Below are 15361 nucleotides of genomic sequence, written 5' to 3' on the forward strand. Positions count from 1 at the left end.
AGCTTCAAAAAGAAGACACTGATCTTCAGCACGAGTTATCGTCCACAACCCTTAAACTACGCATCAAACGGATGGGAACAGGTAAGGAAACCCTACTTTGTGACACATCTACTGGTAGGGATCGCCCAATCGTGCCGAAACATTATCGACGCAATGTCTTCAATACATTGCACAAACTTTCTCATCCAGGTGCTCGTGCAACCATCAAACTTATAGCAGAACGGTTTTGCTGGCCTGGTATGAATAAAGACGTGAGGGAGTGGGCACGCTCCTGTTTAAGCTGCCAAAAATCTAAGGTCATCAGACACAATAAATGTCCCTTAGGCTCATTTAAAACTCCCGATGCTCGTTTCGACCATGTTCATCTAGATTTGGTAGGACCGTTACCAGATCCAAATGGATACTCTTACCTCTTAACCTGCGTAGACCGTTTCACTCGATGGCCAGAAGCAGTACCTATCAAGGACATCACTGCTGAAACAGTGGCCCGCACCTTCGTCGAACGATGGGTAGCAAACTTCGGCTGCCCTTCAACCATCACTACAGACCGCGGACGTCAGTTTGAATCTGAACTATTCCGTCGTCTGACCACACTTTTAGGAACCACTCGCTTCCGAACGACCGCCTACCACCCACAAGCAAACGGGTTGGTAGAACGTTTTCACCGACAACTAAAAGCTTCACTATCAGCTGCAAACGTTTCACAGTGGACCGACGCTCTTCCACTTGTCTTACTAGGTATCCGCAATGCAGTGAAAGCTGACATTGGATACACTGCGGCTCAACTCGTTTATGGAACGACACTCCGACTTCCAGGAGAATTCGTGGATCCTTCGTCCTGTTCAATGAACATGGATCTAACCTCCTACACGAACAGGCTTACAAACGCAATGCGTTCAGTTAAACCTGCTTCCACTCGACCTCAATCAACTGATGTTTTCGTTCAACCTGACTTACGATATAGTACACACGTTTTCGTTCGTCGAGACTCGCATCGACGACCATTTGAATCAGCGTACGAAGGACCTTTCAAAGTTCTTCAGCGTGAATCTAAGTACTATATAGTCGATAAGAACGGAACAAACGATAGCATCAGCATCGATCGCTTAAAAGCAGCGTATTTAGAAGAAAATCCTATTCACGTCGACTTTCCTTCGTTACAATCGAACAACACGACTCCTACACTCATAATTCCCCAACCGACAACCAACACTAGCGACGATACTCCGAATGTATTTGAAAATAAACCTAAAACGACGCGTTCTGGAAGAAGAGTAAGATTTCCAGAACATTTAAACGACTACTGCACGTAAAGCACTACTCGACGTTTTATATTATCTCGATCTTTCTTTTTACGGTATATAATTTTTTTTTAAACAAAACAATTTTAATGTGCCTATATGTTTATATTATTAAAAAAAAACAAAATTATTTTTTAACGCTATTACGTGTGCTTGAGTTTATTTTCCATTTTTCGCCGACATTGTGTTTTTACGCACAAACGAGTGTATTTCGACATGCACTTACATATTCTTTTTTCTTTTCCAGGACGGCTGGAAAAGAACGATGCAGTTTACGATTAGTCAAAATTTTCGTTGTAACTTTTTTCTTTTTTTACTATGTTGTACCTCGGTCCCATATAGTAAGGAAAGACGACCAGACGCTGCTACACTTAGTAAGCTATCAGAAGAGTGTTTACCAACGACAAACTCGTTGGGTTTAAAGTTCTGGCTGGCCACGTCTTAGGGTCGTCACTGCCCCACTAGGGGGAGTGATCTGTAGCGGTAAATAAATCCCCAAAATAAATAGCACTAAGTTTTCGACATTGGATGCTGACCATATGTTTTAGTGGACTCATCTAGCTGAAGGCGCTCGGTCAGGCATCCGCCTCAGATCACGTGTGGTAACGCCGTGCTCAACATCAACCGCAATCGCTAGCCAGATTAGATCAGAGAATTCCGATATATTGGTCATCGCCAAATATACTCTTCCGATCTCCTCGACTATGTCTTTTGATTTCTCTTGGTGGGAACGAAATACATAAGAAGGTGTTACTGGTAGAAGCGTTGTCAAACACTGAATACCTGTGACATCATCAGTGCTATACTTCGGTTCAGTGTCTAGCAATCGACTCGAGAAGAATGGTAGGGTTTCCAGTTGTCATCTATCCATTGTTGTTCTGAATGTTGTCAGCAGTCATGGGAATTTGGATACATGCTTTAACCAAGTCGATTTTCGAAAAAAAGTTGTACCTTTCAAGGTAGCTGACAAAAAGTGAATGTTCTGTAGTGGGTAACGATCGAGAGTAGTTTTGTATTCAGTCGCCGATAGTCACCAGTTGGACACCAACCATCGCCGTTCCTTTTTGGGGGCCATATAAAAGTACGATGCCCATGGGCAGTTCGATGACCGAATGACTCCATAGTCTGTCATGTGGTGGGATACGTTTTAGGCCAACATCAGCTTCTTTGGAGCTAGTCGGCTAGCTGGTGGTCCTGTAGTCGTGATTGCTGGTTACGCACGCTGTTTTTGGTTACTTTAGGTATGGTTTTGGGTACTTGCTGATTATCCGCTGATAGTATGGGACGATTGCGTGCTCAACAATAATTGGGGACAATCTATAACCGGAAAAGTAAGCTGCACAAGCAGATAAATTAGTATTTTCGTCCACTAACCTCCGTTCGCGCGTGTCGCCCTCATTCAGAGTACAGAAACATAGTATTCCTTCCTCACTCCAAAAGGATAAAGACACTCAGGAATGTATCCAATGGCGAACCACAAAATCAATCAGGGGACTCATACAAGTCTGATGGAGAGCGCTTTCAACCACTGAACCATTACGTATTAGAGTACAAGAATCTTAGAGGTAACCTAGTGACTTACAACATCCCAAACACTTTTGAGCACCCCCTTAGATACCTACCTAAGGTTGGTCCCAACACAAACCCTAGGGGGTTACACTCAGAAACGGGTGACACGACACAGCAGAACGAACTATAGACACACGTCCTACTTCTTAAGAGTAATCAAATGTTAGATATTGCTGCTGGCTGGGCCAGTTAGGGCGATTTCACAGGGGTCCTTTGAGAGAAAACTTGACGTATTCTTAAGTACTAAGGATAGTATTTCACTGCGATTTATCAACTTATTTCTCTTTTTCCTCTATTATCGTTAATATAATTAGGTTCCTACCTGGAGGCATCGGTGATCCACTGCTAATTGATACGGAAGCCCGTTAACTGAAAGCTTCGATTCTGTCCAGAACCATTTAGACCATTTTCACCTCAGTGCTCAGTTCAACTTGTACGTTACTTCTTGTGTGTTTACGGTAGTTTCACGTAACTAGGTATAAAGTCAAACCTTTCACCTAACGGGAGTGGATTTATAGTGACATTGTGGTATAAGAAAATGAAGTTTAGTCCTAGTCTATGAGACAGAAACAACAAGAAGCGAACGCAAAGGAATCAGTCGGTTTATATCAGCTCCTCACAAACATATTGGATATACAGGGCCTGATGGTAGTGTGCTCAATAATTTCTTAGCTTAGTGTGATATATTTGCTTTTAACACATGGTCTTGATGCAACTATGAGGCTAATTTCTGTTTTGAATACGAGAAATTCTGGGATTTAGACAATCGCAGAGTCACCTGGGAGTAATACGTCTTGTGTTTCTGTTGGCTTCGTGAATTTACTTTCCAGAGGCAGCCTAATAATATCAACTAGTTGGTTTGCATTCTCCTCAAATGCACTAATAATAGCTCTATTTCTTCACAAATATATAAAGAAAAGACGGCGAGACACTAATTTAGGGACGACCTTTGAACGAATCTTAAATGACCTTGACAATTATTAGCAAATCAGAAGGCACTTACTATAAAGTGAAAATATATTATAAGTAAGTCATGAATTACAGTGGATATTCTTCTTTTACATGATTTAAAAACTTGTTAAGGTTTGATAAAGGTTCAGAGGTTCTGAATTCATAATGCATAGGGTTGTCGTTATCCTGTTGAAAGCGGCATGCAGTGCGACGAGTGCAAAGGCTGGTACCACGAAGTTTGCACGAACTTAACGCCTGCTGCTTTCAAACGGTTCATTAAGAAGGGTTGTGTGTGGCTTTGTCAACAGTGCTGCTCGGATGCAAACAGCTTGCTAACCGAGGCCATCTCACTGGTTGATGCTGCAAAGAAGTGTTTTAGCAAGCATAGTCGGAACGCGTCAAACAGCACTCGATCTGTCGACACGCAAATCAACGTGAAGGAAACTAAGGTTAGTCCGGTGATAGATGACTCACGCCCGTCAAAGAAGGAAAAGCAGTCTCCAAAGAGGCCTGCCTTAAACAAAAGCTCAAGAAAAGTAGGGTCTTCTGTTCCCCGTCTTCCAGATGGGATCCAACAGGAAACACCTAGAAGCCGCAATCGCAAGGCTCGATCGGTTTCGAACGGTAAACATAACACGACCTCTCAGGTCGTCGACAACCCCCAAAACCCAACACTAGGTTTGACGCAACTATTATTGCTTCTACCAGCACCGTTGACGAATGGGTAAAGGTTGTAAGAAAGAAAAGTAGGGATATAAAAGAGAAACCTGCCCCCGTAAGAGTGGTTGAAAAATCGAAAGCTGATTATAGCGACAGATCAGCTATTTTTCATAGAATCAAGAAGAGCGAGAGCTCTGAACCTAAAGCTTGTTTTGAGCATGACATTGTACTGATTAGGCAGCTGCTTAATCAACTCATGCCTCAAAATATGACCGGGGTCACCTTGCTAAAGGTGTACAGACTAGGGAGTCTAACGGACTCGAAACCAAATCATTCCAGACTGCTTAAAGTAGTATTCGGCTCTTCGAACGAACGTGACCTAATTTTACAAAATGGACACAAGTTAAAGGGTTCAGGAGTCTTTATTCGAAAGGACCTACCGTTGGCAGACCGTGTTAAAAGACGGGAAGCCGAGAAAGAACTACAACATAGGTTAGACGCTGGCGAAAAGGACCTGAAAATTGTAAATTTTCGGGTTGTAAGACTTCGACAGAGAATGATGCCGAAGCCACTCTGGGTGAAGCACGAAGGCACTTAAAGAGGCTTCGGATCTGTTACACCAATGCACGAAGCTTACTTAATAAGCGATCGGAACTAGGTGTACAGATTGAATCTACAAAGCCAGATATAATTGCAGTAACAGAAACCTGGCTGACACAGGCTATAGATAGTATAGAACTTGATTTCGAGGGCTTTACGTTAGTAAGGGCCGACAGAACACAAAAACGCAAAGGAGGGGAGTAGCTCTATTCATTAGGAATGCTATCCCATTTGCCATTATCGATAGTGTATCCCATGAGAGTGGGACGTGTGAATTAGTTAGTCTTCGCTTAAAATGCAAGGGACAAGAGCTGCTGATTGGTTTGGTCTATCGCAGTCCAAGCTGTGAGGCAAATGAGATCCTGTTAAGCAGTTTCAATACTTGGTCCCAAAGTGGTCGATGTCTAGTCCTAGGGGACTTTAATGCACCTACGGTAGACTGGGAAAATCTGCGAACTAAATCGTCGGAGAATTCTTTCGAGCAGGAACTAGTTGATGCGGTTATCACATGTGCTCTAGTGCAACATGTGAAAGAAGCGACAAGGTATGATCCGGACACTGAATCATCCTTATTAGATCTTATACTGAGTCACTATGAGGATGATGTTGTGAACCTCCATCATATGCCACCCTTAGGTAAAAGTGACCACGCAGTTTTAACTTTCGACTTCCATATAACTGCCAGTCATGAGGACGCGTCAGTCCAGTCCAGACCCAACGTCTGGAAAGCAAACATACCAGACATCATGCACTCAGCATCGTTAATAGATTGGACAATAGACCCAGAGTCCTCCATTGAAACGGCCTGGGATGCATTTCGAAATTCATACTTAAAAGTTACCACACCTCACATCCCTTGGACTATACTAAAGGGGCCGAAAAACTAGCCACCATGGTTCAGTAGGGAGGTCCGTATCCTTCTCCGTAAGAAAAGGAAAATGTATAGATTTAGGTTACTGGGGACTGATGAGTCAAAATCTCAGTATCGAAAGGCTCGGAACACTTGTGCCTCGACCCTCCGTAAGTCTAGAAAATTGTACGAAGAAAAACTTGTTAAGGAATCCGTAGAATGTCCTAAACGCTTGTATTCCTATATAAACCAAAGGACAAGGAGAAAAGGAAATATTCCTGCTCTATGGGGAGACAGTACTGCTTCATCATTAGTGGAGGACGACTTTGGTAAGGCTCAAGCGTTCTCAAACTACTTTAGCAACGTGTATACCATAGAAGCGCCCTTCTCGTCAGCGTATACAGATCCCCCCATACATACACTGGATAGCGTGACCATTAAAGAACTCGATGTCTTTGGTCTGCTAAATAAGCTTGACATAGGTAAATCCACGGGGCCCGATGAATTACATCCTAGGTTACTGAAAGAATTATCTAACTTCGTTGCAAGCCCTTTAAGTACATGCTTTAACCTATCCGTTACGCAGGGTCGCTTACCGAAAGATTGGAAAAACGCCATAGTAAGTCCTGTCTTTAAAACAGGCACGAAACACAAACCTGAGAACTACCGCCCCGTTAGCCTAACTAGTGTGGTTGTTAAAATCTTAGAAAAGATTATTCGGAAGGAGCTGTTTAAGTATCTCGATAAAAACCGGATCCTCTCGGAGAAGCAGCACGGTTTCAGAATAGGTTATTCTTGTCTCACTAACTTATTAGTGGCTCGTGAAAGCTGGTGCGCTCTTAAGGACCAAAAGCTACCTGTAGACGTCGCCTTCATTGATTTCAGTAAAGCTTTTGATAAAGTTCCGCACAACCGGCTGTTATATAAGCTAAGAAAAGTCGGGATTGCAGGCAATTTATTGATGTGGGTAAAAGACTTCTTAGTTGGGCGTCAACAAAGAGTAAGGGTGAACTCACAGTTATCTAGCTGGGAAACTGTGCTTAGTGGAGTGCCCCAGGGTACAGTTTTGGGGCCAGTGCTATTCCTCTTGTATGTAAATGACCTTCCTTGTCTCCTATCATCATCGGTCTTGCTATATGCTGACGATGTCAAGATATGGAAAACGATACGATGTAAGAGTGATAGCTTAGAACTTCAAAATGACCTGAAGAGATTATCTGAATGGTCTGAAGCCTGGCAGTTACCGATAAATACTTCCAAGTGTGTTGTGATGCATATCGGTCATCAAGGTACAGATGCATACACGATGAATAACACTGAGCTACCTGTCGTCCAGACATATAATGACTTAGGAGTTATCGTTAGCCAAGACTTAAAGACTACTGCACACTGCCGTGCAATAGCCGCCAAAAGTTTTAGAACGTTATGGTCAATACGTAGGGCTTTTAGTCATGTCGACGCTAAGACGTTTTTGACCTTATATACAGTGTTCGTACGTCCTAAACTTGAGTACTGCATACAAGCGGCTAGCCCCTGCTTAGAAAAAGACAGTGAGCTTCTGGAAAAGGTTCAGAGAACGGCCACTAAGCTGGTTCCCAGAATAGCGAAGCTTCCGTATGAATCTCGACTGGCCAAGCTGAACCTTTTCCCGTTGTCATATCGCAGAACTAGAGGCGACTTGATTACAGTCTACAAATTGCTTAGTGATAAATTTGCACCTAACATGCCCTCATTTTTCTTGTCTTCCAAAACAGAGAATTTACGAGGACACTCCGAAAAAGTTCACAAGCCGAGAACAAATTACTTGTCAGCTGACTATCGACTTTCCCATCGAATCATCAACGAGTGGAATTCACTACCTCAGCACGTGGTTGAGGCTCCATCCGTCGACTCTTTCAAAAGAAAGTTGGATCAACTGAGAGACCACCATTGCCAGGACTAACGTAGGCCATCGAGCCTCCTGTCCTTCCCAAACTGAAACTGAAACTCGTTCATAGGGTTAGGTTTGGTTTAGGGTTAGGTTAGGGGTTAGGGTTAGGTTAGGGTTTATGGTTAAGGTTAGGGTGCTAACATGAGATCAGTTTACAACGGATTTTAGAGGTTAGGGTTGTAGCCTCTCAATAAACACCTCTTCTCTAAAATCGGATGTAAACCGATCTCATGTTAGCAGCCTGACCCTAACCCTATGGACGAGTTTCTATACCGTATGCATTATGAATTCAGAACCTCTGAGCCTTTATCAAATCTTAACAAGTCTTTTAATCATGTAAAAGAAGAATATCCACTGTAATTCATCACTTTCTTGTAATATATTGCTACTGTATCCTGTCTTCTGATAGGCTAATAATTGAAATTGCTCAAACGCTTCTCACTGGCTCGTCCCTAAATTAGAGTCTCGCCGAAAAGACATAAACAGAAAATCAATGTCCTGCTATGGTTAGGCTTTTACAAAATAATACAGCTTACAACTAGTTGATTACATGGTAGTTGCCAAGTTCAGGTTTGCCTGGTCACCCAGTGATTATTGGATTCTAGTGAAAAAGTCACAATTTGGTTACCAGTCTAAGTGACATGATGTCTAAAATCAATTTTTTTAAAAAAAGAATATGTTCACTTAAACTGAAATGTAGCTTGCTATCTTGCGATGAGCTCACACAAATATGATAGATTCTTCCGTATTAATGACTTTAAGTAGTGGTTTATCTATATAGATTTACATAACGTTTATATTCTTGAACTGACTGCAACTGAAAAATTATTAAAGAACATTACATCACAAAAATCATTAAATCATAGGAGTGCTGATGTATTGCTTAACGCGTTTGTCATAAATAGATTAATCGGACTACTGTTATCAGGACCTTCATATTTGGGAGTGTAGAACTTTTTCTGATAAGATCTAATTGATATTTCTACTAGTCATTTTAAGGATAGGTAACAAACTAAACATGAACCAATATGTTTATGTCTGCCATATAATAGTAATTGAAGTTGTATTTGTTTCTTTTAGATTGTTTTTGTGCTTTGATTCGAATCTCATGATCGTATTTGGAAATTCCATTCGTGTCAGTCATCTTACTTTTCTTCCTAAACGTTTTCTGAGTATAAGTCAATTAAAAGAAAGAAGTCTTATATGCGTTCATGGCACATCAGCCGATGAGTTTCTACAAGGACTTATAACAAATGATATCAAATCTATAAATCAACCTAATTCATTCATGTATTCATTGTTTCTCAATTCGAAGGTATATTTCATTGAATTTCCTTCCTGTCAGATATAGTTTTTTTTCATTATATATTTTAGGGTAGAGTTCTAACTGATGCATTTATCTATCATACTAATCGTTTATCGACTAATCAGTCTGATTATCTTGTTGAAGTTGACGTCAGTTGCGTACCTGATATGGTTAAACACTTAAAGCAATATAATTTACGTGGGAAAGTACGTTTCACTTCAGTGTTATTTGCTATATTTCTCATCGCCTTAATGTGATTTAAAAATCGATTGCATGAATTTTTTGATCACTTTATTTGACGTAAGTATTTATGGCCAATTATAGTGTTTAATGGTGACTTAACAGTACTTATGATTTAGAAATATTACCCAAATAGCTTATGTTTAATTTTGATTCAGATCTTCTCTACCCTGATTATGTAGCTGATCACGTCACAATGGCTTAGTGGCTGGGAAGTTCGACTTTTTGTTACTGTCCCAGATTCAAACTCCGCCCCACCTACTTTGGTTTAAGCAACTAGGCAGTTTCATAACCCCTAACACTTAGTGAGTTATTAACTTCACTTACCTCGTGTGCTTAGCCAGGCCTGATATAAAAGTAATGCTCAAAATCTATGAAAGTATAAAAATAAGCTCGTTTAGCCTTTGTTGGGTGATGCTACCTTCAGTACGAGTAAGATTCCTGTCTAATTGTCGTAGGGTGTGTGCTGTGCAGAGGTTTACTCTCTATTACTTAATGGCTGTGAAAAAAATAGCCTTTGGAAGTAATAGATATGTGTAAGTTGCTAGTATTTGATGATAGAATGATTGTAGAATAAACGTAACTCGATTCTTAGTATACAAATATGTACTTCTAGTTCATCTAAATACCTTGTCCCACATGTTCATTTTCTTATTTACCGTCTTAAAGTTTATTAATGAGAACTATACATTCTGAGATACTAAGTTTCGACATACATCGACCTTCTTTATTTGACTATTCAAATGTTTAACTGTTAATTTTTTCAAAAATCCATTTTTGTCTATTGTAAATAACATTTGTCTAGGTTAAGATAGACGCCGATTTATCAGTGTATCCTTGGGTCGCTATGCCGACATCAAGACACTCGAATCAACTGAATAATTATAAAGCATGGTTACCAGTGAATTCACCTGATATTAGTGATCAACAACAGTTGATATTTTTCGCTTCAGATCCTAGGGGTATATCTGGTTGGTCTGGACGCATACTGTCAACATCTAGTACAAATGGTAATTATTTTGTTTAGATTTTATTAAATATTAGGTTTAATGTTTTCGAATTTTTGTTGAATAGTTTTTCAGCATTTTAGAAAAAACTGTATACACATAACTACAAACATGAATGGCCATATAAACTGACCTAGGCATCTTTAACTTTGAACGACAGCAACAATTGATTTGATTGACTTACCGATTTGCATTTATACTAGACGTGGTCATAATTTTATTTGTCATTATGTCTTGTTATTTATGGTCATGTAATGAGCTGGACTTTATCATGACCATGTTGTATCATTGCTAAAAAAAATATTTATTTTTGATTGATTACATCGAACATCGTCGGTGATTTATTATCCCAATGAAGATAAACATGTGGCTGTTAGAAGATTCTGACGTTGAGTCGGCTGTTTTTTTAACCAAATAGAGACTTGATGTGCGAAATTCTATCAGAATTTGTTACTAGACGATGTGGCATGCAGGGATATTGTAAATAAGGAGATTCTGACTTTCATTCAAAAGTTGCTGTTATTGTGCTTCGCATATCTCTAAGTAAATTTTTTTTCGTTTCGATATGCTACCTAGAGAAAGTATTTCTGATCTTGAGTGTGAAGACGACATTGTTTTGGCATAGTGAACCAGCTGCTTCGGTTTGGTCACCCGGGCAGTATCATAGCCCTCACACAAATCGAATAATTTGTGTGGCGCATATCTATTCAGTGCCTTCTTGTACCAATGTCTGTATGTTTAAATCAATAATGTGGTAAACTGAGTATCGAGGTGCGAAATCCAATAGAATCATTTGCTTGTGTACTCCCTTTCTGATAGTTTGTTCGAAGTGTTTGCTAAATTTGTGTAACTAGTATCGCTAGTGGCAGGTATTTGCTACAGTGATATTCAATTGCAATCAACGTTAATCTTAGGACAATTTAGACGGCATAGATACGTAGGTTTAGCTTGAGCTTAAGTAATGTCGAAACTAAGGTCTGGTAGTCCATTCAGGGACAGCGATGATCAATTGGCGGCATCGAAACGCTCTTGTCGTGTCACTGCAGCATCTTTTAAACCAAATATTGGGTTCGGACGTTGGGACATGGATATAAATGAAGTAGTGGTTTGTTTTCGGCATGATGCGTGAAGCAAAGAAGGGTTTGTAACTCACTAAAGTAGATGATCTATGTTGAATTTTTGGGGCCCTACTCGAGTTAGACGGGAATAGTGTGACCAATAGCTAACTTCCAAGTCACACCTCGTGTTCAGCAATTAACGTGGTTTACCCCTTCGTCGTATCAAGGTACTATTGCTGCTTTGAAGGCCGTATAACACAAAGGACGTGATTATAGAAGTATATTAGTTAGAGTAGGTACAAACAAAAGTGTGACCGCCACCGCCACGCCAGTCCATGGTGTACGATTGATTAATGCGCGTTGGTTATCGTTATCTTCGACCCTAAAGATAGTCGATGAACCGTTCAAAATTGAGTGACCTAACTGTCGGATGGTTTGGCTAGGACTCAGTGACATTTTACTGGCACTACAGGTTGTTTTGGATTTGGATTAGGTAGTCAATTGCAGTATCTCAGATGAATTCCAAGTGATCGAGCAGTTCAGTAGTCTTACAAGCTCTAAGTGGTTATTCAAAATCGAAACCGTTTGCGATTTCGTTCATTTCTTGATGCCGTATCCTATCGAATTTCTTTATCTTAAAGAAACATTAAAATGTCATATCTGTTGGTGGTTTCGAATTGACCAGGATTTTATTTTCTAAATTAAATAGATGGTCAGCTAATAAAGCATAGTACAAATTATTAATTTTAATCCAAATGTGTGACTTCAGTTCCTTTGTTCTCCAGCTCTTTTCCATTGTCATTCCATTTCTTTTTCCTTATCACAAGTCACTAGTATTTTCCCATCATGCAATACACAACCACTTGATATAAACCTGTATCATAATGCACGTTGGGAATTGGGCTTACCAGAAGGTATTAAGGAATTAATTACAAGTGATACACTACCGTTCGAAGCGAATGCTGATTTATCCGGTGGAGTTAGCTTTTCCAAAGGATGTTATATTGGTCAGGAGTTGACAGCACGGACACACTTTACTGGAGTTACTCGGCGAAGATATGTGCCGATTAAAATAGTGTCGAAGGGGAATATTGATGTTTTAAAAACATCAAATAGTGTCAAGTGAGTTTAAACTTATCTATCTCTATATTGCACTGCTTATATTCCTTGATCTCAATACAATTACAGTTTTTAAGATGCGTTTGGTTGTCCATAAAAACCACAACCTCTCAGAATGATGACACAGTCAACTCACAGGTTAGACCTGATATTGTTTTTGCTAATAAGACACTAAACGTCAAATGTTCGTAGTGTCATCTCATGTTTCCTTGATAAAGTTTTCTCGTCTACCTTAGTTGAGGGGTATACTTTTTGTATTTGGATAAGCAGAGATTGTTATTAAAAAGTTTGTTAGTTATTCGACACAGTTTCATCAGTTTTGTCAAATTAAACTCACTAATCTATTATGTTCCCAAATTTACTGATAAATAGTGGCCAACAGTGAAATCCAGGACGCGCGTTTCGTCCTATTTTGGACTCGTCAACTGGATGTACATGCATCTCAGAGTTAATGTTTACTCTGAGACTCGAACCCAGTATTTTTCGCTTCAAACCCTATTGCGTTATCCACTTAGCTACTGAGTCCTAATAACCACATGCTTGTGCAATAGTGTGAAGTTTTAAATCCACTTGATATTATTTACTTGAATCCTCCCATTGTTATTTAGGACTGTAATTGATCAATCCCTTGTTGATATATGTGAGTGAACATCAACGCTGAGATGCAGGTACATCCAGCTGACAAGTTCCAAATAGGACGAAACGCGCATCAAACTGGATTGCACTGCTAGCCATTATCCATCTTTGCTCATAAAGCTTGTGACCTAAGGAAATATCGAGGCAGTCCGCACAGGATGCACATATGCCAATAAGAAACTGATCAATTGCAGTCCTAAATAATAATAGGAAGATACAAGTAAAACAACACCAAGTGAATCTATAAATTATAAGTTTAAAGCCAGTTAGCTACAGGGTTTTTAGAGTAATTCTTGTGTGGAACGTTTTGCCCATACTTTAGACGCCATCCCTTTCAGTATAATTTCTTGGGACAAGATCCTATGTAAAAAGTTTCACATACTAGTCACTGTCATCAGTTCTGCCATCTGGACGTCTTTGACCAGAGTATTCTATAGCACCGACCTTAGACGTTTAAGCTAATCGGAAAACATTGGTAACAATTTGTAGTACAAAAATGACTAAATTACATGGAGCAACGTAAGGAGATGCATTGCCATGGTAGCCGGTGACCAACAATTGGTTCATACGCCATTTGTTCCTTCAGGATACTAAAGTCCATGTGCACCATTGGTTTGGAATCAGGGTTTTTCAACTCCTCTAAGTGAACTCTCCATGTCTACCAACCTGGTTAAAGCGCCGGATATTCGCTTTTCATCTTCTCATTTTCGTAAACAATACCCCCTCCACAAGAAGACAGTGAGTAGGACTTCCCTGGTAGAGGCTATATACGCATGACCATATGAGAGCATTTGGAGAGGCAGAGCGGACTCTCCACACTCAAGGCCGTACCAAGGCATTCACTTATATATCTACCGCATACACTACAATATCAATTGGTGATAAAAAGTTATACTCTACACTTTGTTTTAATTTTATAATGATGAATATACACATACACAAAAGAATTATTCATTTTCAACTTTTTCTTTCTTTCTTTTCATTGAAAATATTTCTATAGTCATTTATACAATGCACCAATTTATCAAATGGATAAAAATGATAAAACATATGAATTATCAAAATTAAAATTAATTGGATGGATTAGAAATGTAAATATGAATAATTTTATTATGATAAATAATAATGATCATAATGAGAATGATTTAAATATTGATAATGAATTAATCAGTGGTATAGCATTGATACGTTTAACTGATATCAATGAACAACAATATAAACTAGTAGTAAATATCCCGATTCATACTGATTGTGATCATAATAATACTAATAATGTAATACAATTAGATATTATTCCATATATACCATCATGGTGGCCTGAGAATATAGCGCCAACAATTAAACGAATTACATGTACATAAATCAGTTGTGTTTTCCTATTCCATTAGATGTTATATAATCTTATTTTTAAATATAAAAACAAACTATACTATGATGTTTTTGTTTAATAAGAAATTAGTTGACTGATGATGATTGATCATTTAAAGTGAGACTATAATTTCTGGATGAACGAATTAGATATAAGATAACAGATCTTGGATTTTGGCGCGAAATTCACTCACTCATCTGACCAAGTAGGGACATTATAACTGATATCAGTTCGTGATGAAAACTCTAAATTGAATTCCTAACCTCTAACCATCAACTGTGAATCATAATTCGAATTCCTTACACTGGTTTATAACCTTCATTTGGTCCTAGTTATTAGGTGAACACTCCCAAGGTCAGTTTAGCGTCACTCATAGGTCGTCCATAAATTATAGTCTCACTGATCATTTTCATGTTTGTTGTAACATTATTCACCAAAATGAAAGGCATCACTAATAGGAGAAATTCGTTATCTTTGAATTAAGGTACCTGTTTTTGTAATAAATGTATATTAGGCTCAAGTTGACATACTTTACTTGACATCGACTGGGAACTAATATAGTATGCCTGTAGTGAACGAGAACATAAGTGTGGACAATCGAATATACTAGAACACAACATTACAGAACATCTTAGTAAAATCTGAGAACTATATAGTGAACACATACATACTCCACCATCTCATCTACCAACATGGCTCAGACTAGAAGCTAGTGACTTAAAGGACTGATGCGACGTTTTGGTTTGACCGCCCCTAACTTTCTTC

The 15361-nt window shown here is 39.2% G+C and overlaps 1 protein-coding gene across 2 annotated transcripts; it reads left to right on the forward strand.

Moving 5' to 3' along the window:
- The first annotated feature begins 3276 nt into the window (after nucleotides 1-3276).
- On the forward strand, nucleotides 3277-14656 carry IBA57_1 (Iron-sulfur clusters incorporation protein). 2 transcript variants are annotated; one of them, XM_051215299.1, is made up of 6 exons: nucleotides 3277-3346; nucleotides 8942-9176; nucleotides 9236-9373; nucleotides 10213-10417; nucleotides 12300-12594; nucleotides 14228-14656. In XM_051215299.1, exons 2-6 carry the CDS (start codon nucleotides 8970-8972, stop codon nucleotides 14586-14588), a joined length of 1206 nt encoding a protein of 401 aa, XP_051068507.1. In that variant the 5' UTR covers nucleotides 3277-3346; nucleotides 8942-8969; the 3' UTR covers nucleotides 14589-14656. The 2 variants fall into 2 exon arrangements, with proteins under 2 accessions (XP_051068507.1, XP_051068508.1); XM_051215298.1 differs by lacking the exon at nucleotides 3277-3346 and having other exon boundaries at nucleotides 8139-9373.
- The last annotated feature ends 705 nt before the right edge of the window (nucleotides 14657-15361 follow it).

This window comes from Schistosoma haematobium, chromosome 2 (assembly GCF_000699445.3).
Source record: "Schistosoma haematobium chromosome 2, whole genome shotgun sequence".
Classification (NCBI taxonomy): Eukaryota; Metazoa; Platyhelminthes; class Trematoda; order Strigeidida; family Schistosomatidae; genus Schistosoma; species Schistosoma haematobium.

Excerpts from the sequence above, each read along its gene's own strand:
- IBA57_1 (XM_051215299.1), top strand. The coding sequence starts at position 8,970 with ATGATCGTATTTGGAAATTCCATTCGTGTCAGTCATCTTACTTTTCTT. Across the intron at positions 9,177-9,235 it reads CATTGTTTCTCAATTCGAAG|GGTAGAGTTCTAACTGATGC; the intron begins GTATATTTCATT and ends TATATATTTTAG. Across the intron at positions 9,374-10,212 it reads AATATAATTTACGTGGGAAA|GTTAAGATAGACGCCGATTT; the intron begins GTACGTTTCACT and ends ACATTTGTCTAG.